General features: G+C 46.6%; 2 protein-coding genes across 2 annotated transcripts in view; both read left to right on the plus strand.

Annotated features, from left to right (window-relative positions):
• The first annotated feature begins 10,257 nt into the window (after positions 1-10,257).
• Positions 10,258-20,962, plus strand: prf1.3 (perforin 1.3). Its single transcript, XM_061090811.1, has 8 exons — positions 10,258-10,457; positions 17,661-17,934; positions 18,782-18,823; positions 18,908-19,000; positions 19,418-19,554; positions 19,674-20,172; positions 20,262-20,632; positions 20,740-20,962. The coding sequence occupies exons 1-8, from the start codon at positions 10,258-10,260 to the stop codon at positions 20,960-20,962; spliced, it is 1,839 nt and encodes a 612-aa protein (XP_060946794.1).
• Positions 20,963-23,745: 2,783 nt separating this feature from the next.
• Positions 23,746-25,194, plus strand: part of stx1b (syntaxin 1B) — a 29,095-nt gene continuing 27,646 nt past the window's right edge. Inside the window, exon 1 of the mRNA XM_061090812.1 lies at positions 23,746-23,831. Within this exon, the coding sequence (XP_060946795.1) occupies positions 23,746-23,831 (86 nt within the window). The remainder of the gene's footprint in view (positions 23,832-25,194) is intronic.

The following is a 25,194-nucleotide window of genomic DNA, read 5'->3' on the forward strand; positions in this document are numbered from 1 at the left end:
AATTCACAACCATCCAACGAGGCTCAAAAGACAATAAATGAGGTGAAAAGATAATTAACATTACAAGAATAAGATCTTTACAATATTCAAGATTGTGTGACCATGAGAATTTTCTCCATAATACGAGGTGGATTTTTTCCCAACATATATTATATTTATGATCAACACATATATAAGTTTCCCTTTTGTGTATTTTCAACTGGATGCACTTCTCTCTGTTATGGCTTCAGGAGCCGCTCTGATTGGTTAACAGGTCACGTGATGCAGCTGCTGTCACCTGAACAGTGACACAGCTTCTGTAAAAACCACACAACGGAAAATCTGATGACTCATGTTTGGTGCATTTATGCATCGTCACTCTTCTGTTCTGCAATTTTGATTATATCTTATTCTTTCAACGTTAATTGAATGCCTGCGTGATTGATCAGATTGAGTTTTTATTTACTTAAGTAACTTCATGTAAACGTATGATACAAATACTGTGTCTTTATTGTGCATTATGATGTATAATTATCAATCCTGATTATGTCCTTCAAAAAACAATAGTCTTTTGTTGCTTAAGAGTAAAATGTACAATTCATGAGAAATATCCACTGTATGGAATCCCAGGAAAAGAAGAAGAAAAAGATTCAGAGTAAAAACGAATCTTTCCTTGTCTGGGCATTAATGAGCTTCTGTATTTCTTTTTTATTTATGTTTTAGTGAAAATGAATCTGCTGGTAAAAACCAACGTGTCAATCAAACTTTAGAACCAGTTGTGTGGTCTTTGGTCGAAGATTCAGAAACTGAGACGCATCCCAACTGAAACAGACAAAGTCAAATCAACAGGTTATTGTGGTCACATGTCGACGCTGAGCGTCTGTGAGGTAATGAGGTTTGTGTGGAAAGATGAAAAACAAGTTTAACACTTGAAATGAATCGAAAAAATGAGGTAAGTGAACACGAGTTTAAACTGAAAGTGCAACGAATCACATGGGGACGCTCGGAGTTTGCAGAAAAGCGGTTGGCTAATTCAGATATCAGCGAAGCAGACGACAAGCTTTAGCTATTTAAGCGACATTCAGAGGCAAAGACGAGCTAGCGTGCTAGCGGGCTAGCGGGAGTCACGATCCACTGAAATCAAACCTTCTGGTTGAATTGAGTCGACATATTTTTTCGCAGGTGGTTTTTATTTTTTTTTGCACGTCATCATTGTCCTTTTTGCAACTGTGCTTTCATCAACAATAAATCAAACTCTCGACTACTCTTCAAAGTTTGAGCTTCATATTGCTTCAAAATGAGTAAAGGAACAAGTCTTCACGAGGACACGATCTGCAGTGACAAGCAGAACCCGACAGAATCAGAACATCGCTCACGTCCACGAGAGAAGACGCCACGTGAACATTACCCCGAGGAAATGATTCATTTCCTTCCTGCTGAGAATCAGTTTCACTGGAGGACGAGCGAATTCAAACCAGTGTGAACATTTGTGTTTCTACTTCTTTCACGGTTTGATTTTTGACCGACATGCGACTCATGTACGAATTTAATTTCCTTTAAAAACGTTTCCAGATCAGTCGTCTGGACGCCAGATTGTGACGCTTGTCTTCACTTATTGTTACGTGATCATGCTGCTGGTAACAATAAGCAGGTTATTTATTAGTTTATTTTTGCAGTAATGCATATATAACAATAAGTAGAAAATAAAAGATATATAAAATGAAAAACACAAAGTATTCCAATACTGATATTGGCATTGATTGCCATGGCAACAGCTGACGCTTTGAAACCTTTACTCTGCCTGAAAATAAAAGGTCAACGTCAGACCTTTTGGGGGGGGCTAGGCTTGGGTATAAAAATATTATCAACGCCAGCACGTGTCGTAGCGACGGCGGCGTTGTGAACGCTGCTCGATCAAATCGACGCTCGGTTCTGATTCTGTTAGAAAAATATGAAGATTGTTTGTCTTTGATCTTTTTGTTCCAGTGCTGCACCTCTGGATTCCTTTCATCTCATTCAGAGACACAAAGTTAAAACTTATTGTATAAAGTTTGAACAATGTGAAAATAATCCTCTAATAAACACGCGTGTACTTTTGTCGTATACACGAGTGTTTTTCCTTAAAAACCAGCTGATCGGACATAAAGTGAAACGTAATAAAAAACCATCGGTTTGATTTCTTGTGTTTTTCTGTTGAATCTTTAAAAACTCTTCAGACCAGACAGAAGAAAGTCTGAAGGGTTTTGAGCGAAAAAAGTATTTTAAAATCAAATTTATAAATGGAGTCAATTCTGCCAGAAAAAGAAAAAAAAACATTTGAAAGGTTAGACAGTAAGACATTTAAAGAAATATTATAATAGTGTAAATGAGAAAAATAAATGATTATCTCATGATCCTTTTTTTCCTTTAAATCAAATTTCATTCAAACTCATTCAGATTTAGAATCTTGTCGTATTTCTGATTTGGTTTTGATATCATTTGTTTTTCTTTCTGTGGCAGAGTTGGTCTTCCGTACGCCGCGGTGAAGCTAGCTGAAGGGAGAAGCGTTTTCAGGTTGTGTGTCTGGAGGTATCGTGTGTTAGCATGAGGTCACTGAGCCAAAGGAAGATTAGAACCTTCTTTTCTCTAGTCTCATCAGTTTTGTTTTGAAAAGTTAAAACTGTACATTAAATGTAAAAATGATAAAAACAGCTGATTCACATTCAACGAGTCCAGACGCCACTGGCGCCGACACCAGGAATCCTCAGAGGTCTAAACGCAAAATATGTCGAAATCATAATCCAAAAAAAAACAGAAGTAGAAGAGTTGAAGTCTGGAGGAAAAAAAGGCCACTTACAAAAAAGAGGCGTGAAAGTCGCCACAGGTCACATGTTCCTGTGGGCGTGACCGTCCTCACTAAACACGCCCACCACCACCAACTGAAACTGTCACAGTCAGGAAACGACGCTCCGACTGTGCGACTGCTAAGGGGAGGAGCTTCCTGCGCTGGTTTCTCGCCCCCCAGAGGTTTGTGACGGTTTTACAGCAGGAGGTCAAACCCACGTCTCGGCCTTCAGGCTCCTCCCCTTTGTTTAACTGGATTTTATTTCTTCTGAAGTTTTGACATTTTGCTTTTTTTCATGGTCTCAGAGAAGCAGGAATCGATCTTCGCTGAGATGCGTTTGTTAACTGAAGTTGGAAAGAAAACGAGATTAAGTTTGATCAGCGTTGGAACTCGTTAGAGCGGGGGGGTCTGGGTCATGTGACCTTCCACCGGAGACACTGATTGGTTCAATGACAGATTGTATTTGACCGTTTTCTCTTCTCCTAGACATCGTGTGTATTGCTTCAGTTCCATCGTGGCTCTTCTTCCTCTCCAGCTCTTTGATCATTGATGCTGGGAGGACATTCATAGTGTTTGTTTATTCTTTCATTTATGCAAATTCATTGTTGGAGTTCATGCGTCAGAGGAAATATTTAAGAATCACTTGATTATCTCCACGATGTTTTCGTGTGTTTTCTACAGTATTTCAAATTTCACTTGTTTTCTTAAAGCCAGTTTGTCTCAGTGGCCGAGATGAGGATGTGAGATGAAGGTTTTATTCTTTAACAATCAAATAAATAGATGACTTATTATTTGATATAAAGATTTTAAGTTTCTAATGAATCTTTGCATTGATCCATATATTTGAGGTTTGGATTCGAATTAAAAGAAAATGGCGTCATATTGATGAGGAGAACCTTGTGACTGGTCCGGTTCTCTGGATGAGAACCGGACGTGTGTGATGGTTCTTTACGTTGGTACCATCACTTTGAAGGTCACGTCACAGCCCAAGGGTCAGGAGGTCAGAGGTCAGTGGCTCCTCTTCTGTCGATGGTCGGTTGGTGTTTCCAGTTCAGCCCAGGAGACCTGCCGGCCTCAGGCCCGGTTCCTCAGGCCCGGTTCCTCAGGCCCGGTTCCTCAGGCCCGGCTCCTCAGGCCCGGTTCCTCAGGCCCGGTTCCTCAGGCCCGGTTCCCCGGGTGCTGGGTCCGGACGTGGCTGTGCAGGCGGGTCACTGATGAGAACCTCTTGCCGCAGTCGGAGCAGCGTAGCGCCGGCGTGGCGCCGTCGGGCGGGGACGGGGGGGAGGAGGCGTCGGCCCCGCCCCCCTCGGTGAAGTGGGTCTGGCGGTGAGCCTTCAGCAGAGACATGCGGCTGAACCTCCGGCCGCACTCGTCGCACTCGGACCAAACCCGGCGCCGCTTCTTCTGCAGAGAGACGACAGAGAGCAGCTGAATCCAATCAGTCGATCAACAGATCTACAGAACATCCGTCTACAGGAAGTGTCCCTCACCTTCCTCCCTTTGTCCTCCTCCTCCTCCTCCTCCTCGTCCTCCTCTCTGGTTGCCGGGGGCGACGGGCAGGTCGACGGCTCGGCGTCCTCCGGGCCGTCGCTGGTCAGAGCCGGCGTCTCGTCCTCGTCCTCGAGCAGCTGAGACGGGAGAGTCAGGAGACGATGGAGCATGGACGCCGAGGAGCGCCGGGCCGATGAACCTGGAGGGGGGGGGTGGGGGGGGGGGCGTGTTAATCAGCTGATTCAGTCACATGCTCTCCTATGATCATCCTCTACTTTAAACTTTATGTGAAGCCAGCGACAGGAAGCAGAGGTCGTTACCATGGTAACTGAGATGTTACTCAACCTGAAAAGTGGGTGTATTTCCCCCCCCCTCCTGTCGGGCTGGGGGGGGCGGTGTCTCCTCTCCTGGTGGAGACGACGTCGTCGTCGGGAGAAAACACCTCCATGTCCTCCAGGGGGGTCCAGCGGGGGTCCTGCTGGGGGGAGGAGGGGGAGGGCTCCAGGGTCACCGAGGGGGCGGGGGGGGACTCCATCTGCTCAGCCCCACCCTCATTCAGGCTCCTCCCACCTCGGCCTGCACCAGCGAGCTCTTTGATCTGCCAGACGTCGCTGCACCACTTCTGACCGAAGACCTTGTCCAGGATCGGGAACCAGTCCTGAGAGACGGAGATGACCGAGGGACGCCCGGGGTCTGAGGACAGAGAGAGAGAGAGAGAGGGGGAGAGAGAGAGAGAGAGAGAGAGAGAGAGAGAGAGAGAGAGGACAGGGACAGAGAGAGAGAGAGAGAGAGAGAGAGAGGGGGGACAGGGACAGAGAGAGAGAGAGAGAGAGGGGACAGGGACAGAGAGAGAGAGAGAGAGAGAGAGAGGGGGAGAGAGAGAGAGAGAGAGGGGACAGAGAGAGAGAGGACAGGGAGAGAGAGAGAGAGAGAGAGAGAGAGAGAGAGAGAGAGAGAGAGGGGACAGAGAGAGAGAGGACAGGAGAGAGAGAGAGAGAGAGAGAGAGAGAGAGAGAGAGAGAGAGAGAGAGAGAGAGAGGGGACAGGGAGAGAGAGAGAGAGAGAGAGAGAGAGAGAGGACAGGAACAGAGAGAGAGAGAGAGAGAGGACAGGGACAGAGAGAGAGAGAGAGGAAAGGGACAGAGAGGGACAGAGAGAGAGAGAGAGAGAGAGAGAGAGAGAGAGAGAGAGAGAGAGAGAGAGAGAGAGAGAGAGAGAGAGAGAGAGAGAGAGAGAGAGAGAGAGAGAGGACAGGGACAGAGAGAGAGAGGACAGGGACAGAGAGAGAGAGAGAGAGAGAGAGAGAGAGAGGACAGGGACAGAGAGGACAGAGAGAGAGAGAGAGAGAGAGGACAGAGAGAGGACGAGTGTGAATGATGACCGGGAGAAGAGGTGGAGGAGAGAGATAATAAAGACAAGAGATTAATAAACTGACGTGAACAAGTGTCAGTCACACCAGGTTCCTCCGGGTGGCGCTCTCACCTGAGGTCAAGGGTCAAGGAGGAGCTGGGGTCCTTTAATAAAACTCATAAGTAAAAATGCATATTCTGAATAGAGATCTTGATGATAATCCATAATATTTTAAACATCCAATGGAATCGTTTGCTCAGAATAAAATCTGTTGTATAGATGTTGAAGCTGCTGCGGGCGCTCGCTGTGATTGGTCAGAGGTCGGCCATACTTTAACCATAATGTAAATCTGTCCGGTCCTGTCTTTTAAACTCTTCTATCTCTCTGGGTAGTTTCCATGGTAACAGGTGTCTCCAGGCTAGATGTCTCGGCCAATGGAGTCGAACGTCACCACATGGCGGCCATCTTGCTGCAGGCGGCTCGCTCACCCATAACATTGTGTTGTAGTGGTGCGTACTTTTTAAATAACCATAACTTGCTCAATTTCCAACCAATTTTTAAACGGTTTGGTTTGTTATAAACGTCAGAGATGTAGTTATGACACTGCATAAATTATTAAATTGTTTAGAAAAATAACATAATTATTCATAAGTATGCAGTTTCATATCTACATCTCTGACGTTTATAACAAACCAAACCGTTAAAAAATTGGTTAAAAATTGAGCAAGTTATGGTTATTCAAAAAGTACGCACCACTTCACGATGTTATGGGTGAGCGAGCCGCCTGCAGCAAGATGGCCGCCATGTGGTGACGTTCGACTCTGCTGGCCGGCAACGCGGCCGAGACATCTAGTGTTTATATATGACATCTATGGGTGTCTCCACCAGACGTTCACCTGTGCACCAACAGTAAAGATGGCCGCCGGTCACATGGTTCATGACTCACCCTCCGTCTCGGCCGTCTCTTTGGACGCCGGGACCTCGGCCGGCTCCTCGCGAGCGTCCTCCGAGCCGCTGGGCGACACCGAGTCGTTCTCTGAGCCCCGCCTCCTCCCGGCTCGGCCCTTCTCCCCCCCCGGCCCCCCCGGCCCCCTGGTGGAGCTCTTGTCCAGGCGCTCCTCCAGGACCTGATGCTCTCGCTCCATCTTGGTGATCTCCAGCAGGAGGTCGTCGAACGACGCCTCCACGATCTTCGTCAGCTCGCGAACCGCGAAGTTCAGGACCTGCTCCATGACGGACTTCAGCTGGTCTGCACGAGGAACACACACACGCACAAAGTTCACCACTGACCCACAACTACACACTGGCTTATACATGTACTTATATATATATATATATATATATATATATATATATATATATATATATATATATATATATATTGATGTGTGAGTAGACAAAATGAAACCAGGGAAATGAAAATCAATTCACTAATGAGCGTTAGACTCCACCCCATTTAATCCAGAATAAATAAAAAATTAAACAACAGAGGGAGGGGAGGGTCTGTCCAGATGGTCACATGTATGTGCAGATGGTCACATGTATGTGCAGATGGTCACATGACCACCACATCAGAAACTATCAGTTTTACAGAGATTATAAACTGAAAACAATCAGAAGTCTTGTCGTGTGTTTCTCTGAGAATCTGTCCACAGGGAAGATTTATCTGTGCGCTGCTGAAACGAGTCCTCCGGAAACTTGAGCCCGACTCACCTCAGGTTCCGAGTCACAGGAAACGTTGAACTCACGAGCTGCATCATCGCAGCAGGAGCCCAGTTATTAGATATTAATCACTTCAGAGTTCTTCCACTGAAGGAAGCTGTGTGATTATAAAGCACACGTCCCCCTGCTGGTCACATCTGGACCTGCAGCCGCACGTAGAAACAATCTGAGCTGAGCCCAGCAGTCACTGTGTGTGAGGGGATGGGGGGGGGGGTCTGTCAGATCTCAGTAGGGGGGGTTTATTTAATAAGTGACACTAACCAAAGCACTGCCCCCCCCCTTTGTTTCTCTCCACAGTGAGTCTATACCAGAAAGAAAGCTTAGCCTAGTTTTTGATATGTCTAGGCCTAACAAAGCTGCGTGACCTTTGACCTGAGCGTGTTGAGGCCACGGCCTCATTAGCTCGCCCTGCGTGTGTCCCTCGGGACGGGAGAGAGAGAGTGGCGTCTCTTTGCATCTCATTCATTCACTCGATCCGGTTTTTGTTCAAATAAAATCCTGACTCGTTTCTCCGTGTCAGACGTGTTCGCCGCCATGAGGTCGCCCGTGGTCATGGCGTGTTGTGGTGGCGTGTTGTGGTGGCGTGTTGTGGCGGTGGCCTAGTTTTTTCGGGAGAGAGGGAGTGAGGAAGCTTTGCCTGTCAACAGCGTGTTTGCGTCTCAGTGCACAGATGTGTGTGCATGCATGTGAGAGAGAGTGCGTGTGTGAGATGCTTCCGCCTGTCGAGGGTCTGTCTGTTCTTAACCTGTCTGTCTGTCTGTCTGTCTGTCTGTCTGTTCTTAACCTGTCTGTCTGTCTGTTCTTAACCTGTCTGTCTGTCTGTTCTTAACCTGTCTGTCTGTCTGTTCTTAACCTGTCTGTCTGTTCTTAACCTGTCTGTCTGTTCTTAACCTGTCTGTCTGTTCTTAACCTGTCTGTCTGTCTGTCTGTCTGTCTGTCTGTCTGTCTGTCTGTCTGTCTGTCTGTCTGTCTGTCTGTCTGTCTGTCTGTCTGTCTGTCTGTCTGTCTGTCTGTCTGTCTGTCTGTCTGTCTCACACAAATGAAGTCAAATAATCAGGACATTTTAAGATGTCATTTGTATGATAAATATTTTTTGTCTTTTTTATTCATTGATTAATATTTATTGCAGCAAAATGAATATTTTGGACATTAGATTGTTGATCTGACTAAATAAGATGTTTATATAAAGTGGATCAGTGACTGTATATGAATATGATCAGTGACTTTATATGAATATGATCAGTGACTTTATATGAATATGATCAGTGACTGTATATGAATATGATCAGTGACTGTATATGAATATGATCAGTGACTGTAAATGAATATGATCAGTGACTGTATATAAAAACTACATCTGCAACAGCTGAGAGAGAAGCAGCTTTACAAAAAGCCGATGTGTGGCTCCGCCTCCAGAGCTGGATCCGTTTTAGTTTGAAGACCTAACTGGTGCATGAAGCCTGAACCCGAACCCTCTGAGACCCGAGCCCGGATCAACCCGGGGCCGGATCAACCCGAGCCCGGATCAACCCGGGGCCGGATCAACCCGGGGTCGGATCAACCCGAGCCCAGATCAACCCGGGGCCCGGATCAACCCGAGCCCGGATCAACCCGAGCCCGGATCAACCCGGGGCTGGATCAACCCGAGCCCGGATCAACCCGAGCCCGGATCAACCCGGGGTCGGATCAACCCGGGGCCGGATCAACCCGGGGCCGGATCAACCCGGGGCCGGATCAACCCGAGGCCGGATCAACCCGGGGCTGGATCAACCCGAGCCCAGATCAACTCGAGGCCAGATCAACCCGAGCCCGGATCGGAGCCTCAGCCTGAACCTGGGTCAGTGAGGAGGCTGGGTGTGGATCTGCCGTCCTCACTTTCTGTCTCCTGAAGTCTGTTGCTCCTTTGTCCTGGTCCAGAACAACCCCCCCCCCCCCTCTGAAGCCTACATGTCATTGCAGTCTTTGTCTTGTGAACCTGTTCTGTCAAAACTTCAGTCAGTAAACACATTGATCATGACACACACATATCTGTGTATATGTATTCATCACGCCCTCTTCACATGGAGCCTGGACCCAGGAGCGGTCTCAGACCTCAGGTTCCAGGTCTGAGGTCCCAGGTCTCAGGTCCCGGGTCTGAGGTCCCGGGTCTGAGGTCCCGGGTCTGAGGTCCAGGGTCTGAGGTCCCGGGTCCCGGGTCTCAGGTCCCGGGTCTGAGGTCCCGGGTCTGAGGTTCCGGGTCTGAGGTCCCAGGTCTCACACTGAGGCTCTTTGTCCTGCATGTTGCTTTTCACTTTCTCTGCAGTTTACCCAGAAACCCTGAGACGGTTTGCAGGATTACGCAACGCTGCGTGAGCGTGTTGGGACAGAGGGAGGAGTGCACGGCTGTTTGTTTGCGTGTGTGTGTGTGTTTGGTGTGTGTGTGTGTGTGTGTGTGTGTGTGTGTTTGGTGTGTGTGTGTGTTTGGTGTGTGTGTGTGTGTGTGTGTCTGCCTACCCACGACTCGTCCCCTCTGGTCCAGGCGGCGCGGGTCGCTGGTGAACCCGGGCTGCGGGCCCGGTCCTCCGGGGCCGTGGAGCCGCAGCGGCTGCTCCGGCTTCGTCCGGCCGCTATCCGGCGGCTCCTCGCCCGCCGGCCGGCCGGCCTTGCCCCGGCCCAGCACCGGGGAGCTGGCTCCCTCCGAGCCGCCGGCCCGGCCCCTCTCCCGGCTCTCCAGGGCCTGCAGCTGGCCCCGGAGCCGGCGGTTGTCCTGCTCCTTGACGGCGGTCTCCAGCAGCAGCGCGTTCAGGCTGCTCCCCACCGACTTGCTGATCTCCTGCACCGCCAGCTGCACCACCTGCTCCAGCACCGCCTCCAGCTGCCCCTGGAAGAACGAGATGTACACGGCCCCGTTCATGTCCGCTGCGGCCGGAGGCCTGGCTCATCCTCCTGCTCCGGCCCTGCTCCCGGTCCCGGTCCCGACCCGGTCCCGACCCGCCTCCCGGCTCCTCTGGATCTGCTGGCCCGGTTCTGTCGGCTCTTCCCGCGGCTGCTCGTCTCCCCGCTCGGCTCTTCTGCTCCGAGCCGCGCGTGTTCAGCCCCGTCGGAAGTTACCGTAAAACGCCCGGTACACGCGCAGCGGCTTTTCCCGCCCACATGTCCTGGTCAGCGCGTGCGGTGCACGCTCGCGCCCCTGCAGTCAGTCCGCCATTTTGATTTTCACCAAAAACACGAGAGAAAATACACGTTCACACACTACAACACACAATGTAACACACACTGCAACACACACTGTAACACACACTGTAACACACATCATAACACACTGCAACACACATCATAACACACACTGCAACACACACTGCAACACACATCATAACACACACTGCAACACACATCATAACACACACTGCAACACACACTGTAACACACATCATAACACACACTGCATCACACACTGCAACATACATCATAACACACACTGCAACACACATCATAACACACACTGCAACACACACTGCAACACACATCATAACACACACTGCAACACACATCATAACACACACTGCAACACACATCATAACACACACTGCAAAAGACACTGCAACACACATAACACACACTATAACACACATCATAACACACACTGCAACACACATCATGACACACACTATAACACACATCATAACACACACTGTAACACACATCATAACACACATCATAACACACACTGTAACACACACTGCAACAAACATCATAACACACACTGCATCACACACTGCAACACACACTGCAACACACATTTTTATACAGGCTGCAACAGACACTGTTACACACACTGTAACACACATTTTAACACACACTACAACACGCATTTTAACACACACGACAACACGCATTTTAACACACACTATAACACACATTTTAACACAAGCTGCAACAGACACTGTAACACACATTTGTAAACACACTGCAACAGACACTGTAACACACACTGTAACACACATTTTAACACAAGCTGCAACACACACTGTAACACACACTGTAACACAAACTATTACACACATTTGTACACACACTGTAACACACATTTGTTCACGCACTGCAACAGACACTGTAACACACACTGTAACACAAACTATTACACACATTTTAACACACACTGTAACACACATTTGTACACACACTGCAACAATCATGTTAATAATTATTATTACTTTTATTGTAATTTAATGAAACAATACTTTTGTTCAATAAACATAAACAGTTTATATACAGAGCGTTTCATTCACTGTGACGTCACTGTAAACAACCCCTCCCTCCTCTGGTCGAGCGCGTGCTGCAGCAGAGGGACACTCCCCCTTAAAAAACCTGCGCGTTCTCGTCAGGTGTTACGGTAAAAGGCGGAGGGCGGGGTCACGATGTCTTTGTTGTGAGGAGCTGAAGTAGGCCGAGCCGAGTAGAGCCGAGCCAGCAGAACTGAGCCGAACTAACCTGAACTGAGCCGAACTGAGCCGAACTAACCTGAACTGAGCCGAACTAACCTGAACTGAGCCGAACCGAGCCGAACTGAGCCGAACTGATCCGGTCCCACACGACCCGCCCATCACCCCGCCCCCTTCTGTGACCGCTCACAGTGAAGCATGAACCAAACATGTGCGTGTTATGTCACAGGCGTGTTCATGGCACATGCTCGGGAGAGAGAGAGAGAGAGAGGGGAGAGGGAGAGAGAGAGAGAGAGAGAGAGAGAGAGAGGGAGGGAGGGGGAGAGAGAGACAGACAGAAAGAGAGATAGAGAGAGAGCGAGGCAGACAGAGAGAGAGAAAGAGAGAGGAAGGGAGAGAGAGAGACAGACAGAGAGGAAGGGAGAGAGAGAGAGACAGGCAGAAAGACAGAGAGACAAGGAGAGAGAGAGACAGACAGAGAGGAAGGGAGATAGAGAGGGAGGGAGAGAGAGAGACAGACAGTGAGAGAGACAGGGAGGAAGGGAGAGAGAGAGACAGACAGAGAGATAGAGAGAGAGACAGACAGAGAGATAGAGAGAGAGACAAACAGATAGAGAGACAGACAGTGAGAGAGACAGGGAGGAAGGGAGAGAGAGAGACAGACAGAGAGATAGAGAGACAAACAGAGAGATAGAGAGAGAGACAAACAGATAGAGAGAGAGAGGGGTGTGTCCTTCACTTCCTTGTGTCTTCAGGTTCTTCAGACTCGTCCTCCCTCAGGTTGACGTGTCCCTCATGTTATGTAACACGTGTACACACATGGACACACATCATACACACTCATGGACACACATCATACACACTCATGGACACACATCATACACACTCATGGACACACATCATACACACTCATGGACACACATCATACACACGAGTATGAAAACCGTCTCTGACAACAAATTCTTATTATAAATATAAAACTACAAAATATATGTGATCATTTATATTTTTCAGTTTTTCCCCAGAATGTTTTTTTCCCCTCGACGAGTCTCATTTATAAAACTTTTTATTCTTAAAAACTGAGATTACTGAAGTGATAATAACTCAGAGTGTAGAAAAATAAAGAATTAATAAACATAAGACGTCATGAATGACATTTTACATGAGGCTTTGAACTTTAAAAGAGTTTAGATTAAAAGAATCTGTCTCATCAAGTGTTGATATAAAGTTTAAGAGTCAAAATAGAAGAAACAGTTTATGTTAATCATCATAAATCCTCTGCTTCCCTCCAGCTGGGACACATGTGGATCCTCTTCAACATCTGTGCTGGGAAGTAACTGAGCTGGGAAGTAACTGAGTACTTTAACTCAACTACACGTCTCCTCTGCTATTTACTAAAGATACTTTTATTAGTACTAGTAGTATTCTCCTAAAATTACAAAAAACATTTAATACCAATAAAACACAACTTATTAACTTTCCAATGAAACACAACCTCAACCAAATATGTGTCACAATGGAACACAATAAATAAAGATGGACGACATGACTTCTGCCTGCAGTGAAGCCAAAGTGTCTCCCCCTGGTGGCTGGCTGCAGTGCAGGTTATAAACCCTCCTCCTCCATGTTAGCAGACGGGACGTGGACCAAACTAAAAAACAAAGAAGACGTTAAATTTGATGATATGAAAACAGGCTGAGACGTGATGATTGACAGCTGGGACTGACTCCTGATTGGTCCAGAGCGTGTGTGGGTGGGACCTAGCGTACGGAGGTGGAGACAGGCGATGGTCCCACGTGACCTCGGAGCTTCCTGGTTCGACTCTTTTCAACTCGACCAGGATTAAAAAGCAAAATAATATAAAGTTTATCAGTTCAGTGAGTAAACAACTCTTCTTCTCTCAGTTCTCTCAGTTTATTGAGAGAGGAAAGAAGGGATGAAGAGAAGTATGAGAGATTCTATGGACCCGGACAACAGGAAGAAGAGATTAACATAAATGAATAGTAATGATGGACAGACCTTTATGGTTATTGTATCAAGTACAACAACATTATCCTCTTCCAGCACATGTTAACACAAAAGATCAGACACACAAATCACAAGAGAAAAGTTTGATGAAACAAACCAAGTCGTCACGTTTTACTTCAGTTCTGTGTTCAAATGTAGAGAGTAAAATTAAAACAAATGTGAAAAATCTACTTAAGTACAGTAACGAAGTATTTGTACTTTGCTACTTCCCACCTCTGTATATATATATATATACTATATTGAGTATCAAGAAGTAGTGTGGTGATCATAGTCGATGATGATGATGATGCTGATGATGAAGGTTAACAGACCACGTCCTGCATCTCCACCTGCTGGTGAAGATCGTGACTTACAGTCTGAGAGCTGCAACAAAATGTGTAATGTGAAAACTTTTCACAAGATCAGAAAAAACAACGATTGTTAAAATCATTCTAAAGTATTTTATAACATTAATTATTAAATACATCTTGACGTTTTTTTAACCTTTTGTTGTTTCACACATCATCAGAAACCGTTTGAGGTTTTACAGTCGAGACAAGTTTTCTACTTCATCTGCAGATTTACTGCTGAGTCAGAGGTTTGTCCACAGACACTTCCTGTACACACACACACACACACACTCACACACACACACACAAACAGACAAACACACAAACAGACACACACACACGCACATACACACACACACACACACACACAATCAGACACACACACACACAAACACACAAACAGACACACACACACGCACACACACACACACAGACACACACACTCACACACAAACACACGCGCACACAACTCACACAACTCACACACAAACACACAAACAGACACACACGCACACACACACACACACACACAAACAGACACACACACACACACACAACTCACACACAAACAGACACACACACGAACACACACACACACACACACACACACGCACACACACACACAAACAGACACACACACGCACACAAACAGACACACACACACACACACACAAACAGACACACACACACACACACACAAACAGACACACACACACACGCACACACAAACAGACACACACACACACACAAACAGACACACACACACACTCACACAAACAGACACAAACAGACACACAAGCACGCACACAAACAGACACACACACACTCACACAAACAGACACACACACACACACACACACACGCACACAAACAGACACACACACACACACACACTCACAAAAACAGACACACACACACACGCACGCACACAAACAGAAACACACACACTCACACAAACAGACAGACACACACACACACACAAACAGACACACACACACGCACACAAACAGACACACACACACGCACACACAAACAGACACACACACATACACACACACACTCACACAAACAGACACACACACTCACACACACACACACACACACTCACACACTCACACAAACAGACACACACACACACACTCACAGACACACACACACACGCACACAAACAGACACACACACCCACTCACACAACACTCACAAAAACAGACACACACACAAACACACACACACACTCACACACTCACACAAACACACTCAAACACACACTCACACACACACTCACACAAACACACACATACACACTCACACAAACAGACACACACACACACACTCACACACACACTCACACACTCACACAAACAGACACACACACACGCACACAAACAGACACACACACACACTCACACACACAAACACACTCACACACTCACACTCACACAAACACACTCAAACACACACTCACACACACACTCACACAAACACACACAAACACACACACACACACACTCACAGACACTCACACAAACAGACACACACACACTCACACACACAAACACACTCACACACTCACACAAACACACTCAAACACACACTCACACACACACTCACACAAACACACACAAACACACACACACTAACTCACACACACACACACTAACTCACACGCACACACTCACACACACACTCACACAAACACACACAAACACACACACACTAACTCACACACACACACTCACACTCAGACACACACACACTAACTCACACGCACACACTCACACACACACTCACACAAACACACACAAACACACACACACTAACTCACACACACACACTCACACTCAGACACACACACACTTACTCACACACACACAGTAACTCACACACACACACTCACACAAACACACACACTAACTCACACACACACACACTAACTCACACACACTAACTCACACACACACACACACACACACACACTCACACTCACACTCACACTCACACACTCACACTCACACACAAGTCTGAAACTTTTTTTACTTTTAAAAATTAGTCATCAGACCTGTGTTGTATCTGTTTAAAAGACATTAATATTTTGTGTAGTTTTAATAGAGGTTGCGTTTCATTTAGTGGCCAGTTGGTGGCGTCACATCCTCTTCGCTCATGTGTGTGTCAGTTTGCACTGCTCAGATCTCGGGGGTGTCACTCTACCTTTGAAGCAGATGATGGATCTGAAGTTTTCAGAGAAACAAGAAGAGCAAACGTTAGCAGCAGCTCAGCCAATCAGAGGCGTCCTGAGGGTCAAAGGTCGGCTGGAGGTGTGATCACACTGAATAACGTACTAAGTGTTTTTGACGCCACCACAGAAGCTGCTTCTCATCAAACTGCTGCTACGGACTTTTGTCATTTTCACAGAAACCTCCGTCCTGGTCAGCTCGTCCGACCTGGAGAGCAGCGCCCCCTATCTGCAGGTAGGAGAACCGCTATTACACAACGTTATAGCATCAATTTATACTTCGTCTAAAGGATTTTAAACAGTTTCACACTCTCAAACCTTCATTTAGCAAACACCTTAGAAAACAGGAGAATTAGAACAAGGACATGTGATTAAAGGAATAAAAAAAATTACGAATTGTTAAATTAAAATCAACTTGTATAATCATAATTACAACCAAAACGTTGATATTAATTTAGGACACTGATTAACCTTTAAAAAATTCAGAAGAATGAGGAAAAAATTCAAATTTCAAAATTTCAAAAACTTCATTTAATAGCAATGATTATCAGAGGAATGTGGCAAAAAAATTCATAATAGTGATATTATAGTGTTTCACGTGGGAATTTAATATCACATTTATGTCACTAAACATAATAATTATGGTAAAAGAAAGTTAAAAAAAGAAAGTTAAGTCCATGTTTGAAGAGATAACACTAAAGTCACAGATAACTCAAGTAAGAGATTTATATATTTTTAAATAAAGTGATTTTCTTTTCTGCAGGTTAAATAAAAACAGGCCTGATGAATAAAAAGTCAAATTCAAAATCTTGTAATTTATTCTTACTTTGACTTTCACAGACTATTTATTTTCATACAACTGTTAAACTGAAATATAAGTTTGTTCCTTTTTTGTTTAATTTGAATGACTTTTATTCATCTGGTTTTATTTCAAAACATTTCCCGTCTTATTTCATTTCGTTTTTTTTGTATTTACTTTATCTTCCCGCCTTTGTTTGTTTCTCATGTTAAATAATTCTCTGGACCACAGAGTGATTGACAGTTAGTCCCGTCTGGTGGGCGTGTCCTCCAGCTCTCAGTCGGGCTCCACCAGCAGGGGGCGTTGTTAGCTGATGTGTGGAGAGTGTGTTTTATCATTTGTATTTGATAAATTGACTTTGTACAAATATAATTTAATTGTTATTAAAGTGAGTTCAGTTTTTTTCATTTGAAAAACAGTTTATTGACTTGTTTCAACATCTCATCAGCAGGTGAATAATAAAAGCTCTCTTTATGTCCTTCAGCTCAACGATGCCCTGCTCCTCCTCCTGCTCCTCCTCCTCCTTCCTGCTCCTCCTCCTGCTCCTCCTCCTCCTCCCCCCCGCCCCGGCCTGTCGGACCGGCTCCTTCACCGAGTGTCAGCAGGTTCCCTTCGTCCCCGGTCACAATCTGGTGGGCGAAGGCTTCGATGTGGTGAGCCTGAAGACGACTGGAGCGAGCGTTGTGGACATGAAGAGCTTCATGGTGGGAGGAGCCGAGGGGAACTGCACCGTGTGCCTCAACCGCCTCCTCAACCAGGTGGGACGACACCTGTCAATCAAACCACATCTCAGTGCCAACAAACACGTCTCCTATTCTGCTCATGACACTTAGTTACTTGTACATTCAGCTCTTTATTGTCATCATCCTCATGAGCAATGATATTGTGCAGCATATCATTTCCCTGTGTGCACTCGAACATCCACACAGCAGGGGGCAGGAGTGCACTTCCTGTGCTTGGTCTACTAGAAATCACAAGAAGAAGAAGAAATGAAAACAGACTGAATCTATTTCTTTTGTGTTTTGAAAATCCCACGATTTGTTTGACACAGTCGACGTAAACGTCTACGAGCTTTTTGAAAATTTCAGGTGTTGACAAAAATACCTTTGTCTCCACGATCCTTTTGGAAAAAATTAAGGAAAGAAATCTCGGGTATGAACGCTGCCATCTAGTGGTGGTGATTTCAATATGAGTTGTGTACTTACTTATTCTGCGTTCCATTATACCTCAGAGCTCCGAACCCCTGTCGGCATTAGTTTGGTCCATGTCCCATCTGATAACATGGAGGAGATGGAGTTTACGACCTTTACTGCAGCCAGCCACCAGGGGGCAATCGAGATGTTTTGCAGTCATCATGTCGCTCGTTTTATTTACAGTTTCATCAATGACAATGACAGAATGTATTTGAACTAATAACACACAGCAGCTAACTGCAGCTAACAGCAGCTAACAGAAGCTAACAGCAGCTAACAGCAGCTAACAGCAGCTAACTGCAGCTAACAGAAGCTAACAGAAGCTAACAGCAGCTAACAGCAGCTAACAGCAGCTAACTGCAGCTAACTGGATTCAGGATTCACCGATGCGGAACTCTTTTTCTGTCCCCAGACGCAGAAACTCCCGGTGTCGGTCGTTGACTGGAGGATCAAGGTCAGTGATGAATCGCCAGGCTCACACACCACATAGTTTTTCTTTAAGTTGAACAGCAATACCCAGAATCCTCTCTGTCTCCAGGTGAAGTGTCGGCGCAGTCTGAGCAGTAAGATGTTCGAATCCAGTCAGTCCGTGATGAAAGAGACGAGCTCTTCTCTGGGCGTCAGCTGGAAGGTTCGTAACGCTGCTCTCCGATGCTAACTAAACTCAGGAGATTCTCTGTAGCCGTGGTGATAAGAGCTGAACATGATCACATGACCTCTGCAGTTACTAGGTCACTTCCTGTCTCTGCCTGCTGCTCCCGCCCTCACATGTTGCACTTTGTCTTACTTGGTCGACGCACTTCCTGTGAGTCACTTTGGATAAAAGCGTCAGCTCCATGTGATGTGTGATAGACAAACTGCAGGAAGTAGAGAGGAGGAAACTCCGGAGATTCTCCACAGGTCACAGCTGATCACAGCCAACGTGACCCAATATCGTTTATAATCATCAGGCCCGGATGAACTCCGTCCGTCTCAAGCCTCTGTTAGAAATCTGTTTTCTTCTGAATCCGATCCTTTCACGGTCATGACCTGTGGTGATGTCACTCAGGTTGGCCTCAGTGTGGCCGGACTGGGCGGCTTCGCTGTCGGAGGATCACATTCCGAGTCATCAAAGTTTGCGGAGAGTCGCAGCAGGAAAGACAAGTTCTCCTTCACCACGCACAACCTCAACTGCCAATACTACACGTGAGTACGGACCAGCCAAGTCGCCCAGGCTAGCTTTTCATATTGTAATGATGTCATTCTGAAGTCATTTATAACTGTCTAGGTCCAGGGTAAATATTTTCAAACACGTTTTCTCTCAGCTTCCGTCTTCACTCCCGACCTCTGCTGAGCAAAGAGTTTGACGTTTCCTTGAAGAACCTTCCGTCCACCTACGACCTGAAGAACACCTCGGCCTTCCAGCAGTTCCTCTCCATCTACGGGACCCACTTCATCCGCAGGGTTCACCTGGGGGGTCGGGTGCACTCCATCACAGCCATCCGGACCTGTGAGGCCGCCATGAGCAAGATGTCTGTCCACGCGATCAGCAACTGCCTGTCAGTGGAGGCCAGTGGAACCATGAAGGGCGTCACTCTCAAAGCCAGCAGTGCGTTCTGCAAAGCAAAGAGCAAGAGGCTTAAAACCGGGTCAACCTTCAGTCAGGCCTTCTCTGACCGGACCACGGAGGTTCTGGGAGGAGACGGGGACATGGGCGACATCCTGTTCACCCCCAACGGAGCTGCAGGCTACAAGAAGTGGCTGGCGTCCCTCAGGAGGGTCCCGGGTGTGGTGTCCTACCAAATAAGTCCCCTGCACCTGCTGGTGAGGAAATAATTCTGTTGAGTAACATATTAATGACAGTTTTGTCCTTACTGTATTTACATCTTGAACTACTTGTTTCTGCTCTGTAGGTGACAGATAACCCCACCCTGAAGTCCAGCCTCCAAGAGGCCATCAGCCACTACATCCGCAAAAGTGCCAAGAAGCTGAGCTGCCCGGGCGGCTGCAAGGTCGGAAACCAGAACAAGAACTGTGCCTGTCACTGCCAAGGTCACCGCATGGTGGACTCCAACTGCTGCCCCGGGGAGCCCGGCGTGGCCCGGCTGAATGTGACGGTGGTCCGAGCCCAGGGGCTGTGGGGGGACTACTTCACCAAGACGGACGGATATGTTAAAGTGTTCTATGGAAAGAAAGGAGCCACGACCCCGGTGATCTGGAACAACGACTTCCCCCAGTGGAACTACCTCATCCAGCTGGAAACCGTGAACCTGCGTCACAGAGTGTGAGTCTCAATTTAAAATAAACTTGATTGAATCCAAACGAGAGTCATTGACTCTGATGTGCTGTAATAAAATCTCATGATTCAGTCTGATCTCGTGTTTCCTGCAGAGCTGTGGTCTTCGAGGTCTGGGACCGGGACAGCGGTTGGAACGACAACCTGCTGGGGAAGGTCGCCCTCATCCCGTCGAGTGGGCGGAGCGTCGTGAAGACCTTCAAGCTGAAGCACGGCTCGCTGGTCGTCCGGCTGTCTGCAGTGTGTGCTCCCAGCCTGCAGGGGGCGCTGTGTGAGCAGTACGCCCCCACGCCAAGCTACACGGGAGCCTGGGCCTAACGCTGGCGTTCACACAATGATCTTTCGTTGTTTATTAAATCTGTTAAAAAAGTGTGAATCAACTGGATCAAACACATTTGAAATAAAATCAAAGCTTTTAAAATGTTTGCTCTGTACTTCGCTTACTGATTATTTACACAACAGCGGTTTTCCATATGTTCAATGTGAGTGATGGAGGTTAAAATCTGGATCACGAATAGTAAAAAATTATCTGAGTTTTTAGTACAAAACAAAACTGTTCTCTGGATGAACAGCGACACAAAGTAACTGAGTATATTTACTCAAGTACTGTATTTAAGTACAAGTTGAGGTACCTGTATTTTAGATGAGTTTTCCATTTGAATTTTGATAAATTATACAAATACAATCAACAAACTAACTGTGATGTTTTATTAAATAAGTTCAAACTTCCAGATCAACAATGATCATCAATAATTATGATCCAATAATATGGAATTTACATAAATGAATGAGTCATTTTACCTTCTGCTATGTAAAATTAATTTTATTTTAGTATTCGAGTGCGTGTCTGTGTGTCTCTGTGTAGCAGTTTACAGATTGTTGCATCCGTTCTGACTTCGTGTTTTAACTATGACAGTTCAGCAGACTGCTGAGCATGTAACACCTACAAACACACACACACACACACACAAGCAATCACACACACACACACACACACACACAAGCAATCACACACACACACACACACACACACAAACACACGCACACACACACACACACACACACACACACACACACACACACACACACACACAAACACACACACACACACACAAGGATCCGAGAGAAATGTGAAGAGCATTACAAACTAACCTTACTTTCATTTAACTTTAACACAATATCACCAGTGTTGGGGAGTAACGGAATACATGTAACGGCGTTACGTATTTAGAATACAAATTATGAGTAACTGTATTCCGTTACAGTTACAAATTAAATAGATGGTATTCAGAATACAGTTACATTGTTGAAATCAGTGGATTACATGACGGTACTTCTCGAGTTTATTCACTCTCTCGTAAATCCACCGGCGGCAAAGCCCCCAGGAAGCAGCTGGAGACCAGGGCTGCCGTAAGAGCGCCCGGACCCCGGCGGCGTGAAGGAGCCTCACCGCTACCGGCTCGGGACCGTTACAGGCCCCGGGCCGAGGCTCTGAGAGAGTTCCGTCGCTACCAGAAATCTACGGAGCTGCTGATCCGCAAGCTGCCCTTCCAGCACCTGGTGAGAGAAGACCGACCTGCGCTTCCAGAGCTCTGCTGTCATGGCTCTGCAGGAGGCCAGCGAGGCACGCCGGGTTCACACCGGACGCTGAAGCGCCGGGCAGCGCTTATAATATCACCCGTTGACCCAGTAGTATAAAAGCATATAGTCACTTGTTTCTCCAACATTAACTGCAACAGCGTCCCAATTTAATGTCATCTATCTTCAAGAACTTCTCCGCTGTTTGCTCCGTTCAATGTCGGGTGTCGAGGGTAAATTACGTATTCTCCGCCCCCCCCTCTCTTTTTATCTTTATGACTGCTTGTGTGTCTGTAGTGGGGGGGCAGAGGGGGGCATTTAATAATGTGATCGGTAAAATTGGTAAAATTAAAACTCCAGGACAACAGAAGGGGAATACAAACTATGGGATGCATGCTTTATCATTTATATCATATAATATGTCATCAATATCGTTTAAAATCATTTTTCAGTGTGTTTCCTGGAGCGATACGCTCGCGTCAAGCGCAAAAAATAGACTCGACGCCGAAACGATCGCTGCACGGCGCGAGGCAGCCTTGGCGCAGGGGGGGGGGGGGGGTTCAGCCTCCGGTGGGGCCGGCACTGAGGTGGAGTGGATGGGAGCCGGACATCCAGCTGGCCCGCCGCATCTTGCGGAGAGAGAGTTTAAACTGCTGCTGCTCCACTGACTATAACAACGCATACACATAATAATCACATAATCATACACTTAAAAAATGCACTACAAACCGGAAGTATTCCAAGTATTCAGAATACGTTACTCAGATTAGTTAATGTAATGGAATACGTTACAGATTACATTTTTGGGCATGTATTCTGTATTCTGTAACGGAATACGTTTTGAAAGTATCCTTCCCAACACTGAATATCACTACATATATCAAACTTTAAAAATACCACACAGAATCGAATAAACAGTCTTGCTTAGTGTAGTATAATCACTAAGCCCAGTATGTTACCAGTCCTTGGAAAGGGAGAAAGTTGTTGTGCAGTTGGCTGTTCGTCCTGGCTTTGTGTGAAGTCTCCGGTTGGTCGTAAGGTTTCTGTTCTCGCGGTTCTGTTGAGCTGTGATGTTCCTTTGCTTGTTCGAAGTTCTTACCTACAGGACACCGAGTCGCTGCAAGGAGTTGGTAGACCTAGAAGGGCGAGGGGATTTCCTTGAGAAGGTGAGCTGAAAGCTTGACCTCTGACCTCCGGTTGTTGGGAAGAGAAGATTTGAGCTGGAGCAGCCTGGACCCCCCCCCCCCCGGGAGTTGCAGGAGAGATGGCTGGCCGCCTGCTGTCCACGGTGGGGTTGAAGAAAGAGAGAGAGTTGGGGGAGGCCTGCTCTTAAATAGGCCCAGTGACCCCCAGGTCATGCGGCCAGATTGACCAATTGGAATTGACTTCTGTAGCTTCTAACACCTTTGTGTGAAGATGTCCAGAACAAAAGGAACCTGTTGGTCCCTGGGAGACTGAGTTCCTTGACTGTCTCAGAACAATGGGACCTGTTGCATCTTGGGAGATTGAGTTCACTCCATCACATGCGGCCATGTGGTTTCAAGTTTTGTCCACACGTGAAGGCCGAGAAGGAGGCCGTGTGGTTCCACCAAGGCATCGCCCAACACCGGTCAGTCATCACGTCTCCGCGTGTTTTCATATCATCAAATAACTGATCAAACCAAACGGATCAGAAACACAAACATCAGAGAGAACGATGTGAAACGACAGAAACATCTTTACAATCATTTATTTAACGACTTAGATGTTTGTTCCTTGTCCCGCCTGCTAACATGGAGGAGGAGGGTTAATGATCTGTACTGCCACCAGCCACCAGGGGGCTGGCCACATGTTACCATATCGCTAGATATAGACTTATCTACTGTACATATTAATCGGCAATTAATATTTTTGTAATGAAAATTCTGGTTGAAAAGTTACAAATCTACTCAGCAGACATAACATTTTATGTAATTTTAACAAACATATGTTGTGCAATATCAGTAGACAGTCACTTCCGGTTCCGGTAAACACCGATTACGGCTGCGTGTCTTATTCCTCCGTGAAACCAGGATATCGGTGCCCGGTTATTCAAACCCTTAATGATGGCAACATTAACACTCTCCATAAAAACACTTTGTAACTGAGAACTTTAAATTTCCTCTCATTAAATGTCCCCATCTGCCCCCCCCCCCCCACTACAAGCACACAGAGAGAGAGAGAGAGAGGGGGGGGGGGGTATGAGGACCATCATCATTTACCCCCGAACCCCGACATTGAACGGGTTCCATACAACAACATGGGGGGGCCGCGTTGAATGCTTTGGGGGAGGGACTGAACTGCGAATGCACGTCTCTTTCGAAAAAAAATCCAAAATAATTGTTTTAACTCGATTATAGTAGTTTGGAGATCGTTTGACTCAATAATCGCAATCACGATTAAATTTCGATGAATTGAGCAGCCCTAATGCTAAGTATTAAAACTAGTCTCTGCCTAGACAATATTGCCTCTTACTGTAAAACCCTCGCGGTGTGCGTGAGCGTCGGGGCGAATGTGCCGGGAGTCCAGTGGATCACGTGGTCTCTCTAGCGGTGCTCCGGTGGTTTCCGTGGGGACACGGAGCTCGGCCCCTCTCCTCAGGGACGAGCGGCTGCTTGTAGCCGTTGGAGATCGTGTGGAAAAAGAAAAGTCTGTGTGCAAAGTGTCTGAGCTCGGCCCGCGAGTGAACTTCCTGTGCTGATCTTTTCAAGTTAAAATAACAAAAAGTCCTATCAAAATAAAACGTCGACTGAGATAAAAGAAAGTAAATAAAATGAATTAAAACAAACGTTTGTGATTCGCCCCCAAAAGCAGCTGGAACATCTGGAGAGAGAGAAATGTTCAGAGCAGGGAAATGGCAAAGTTTTCTGTGGGTTCAACAGTTTTATCCGACCTTCCAGGTACACGCCCCCTGGGGGAGGGGTTATGGGGTTCAGTGGGCTCTCAGCCAATAG

This window comes from Limanda limanda, chromosome 17, assembly GCF_963576545.1.
Source record: "Limanda limanda chromosome 17, fLimLim1.1, whole genome shotgun sequence".
NCBI lineage: Eukaryota > Metazoa > Chordata > Actinopteri > Pleuronectiformes > Pleuronectidae > Limanda > Limanda limanda.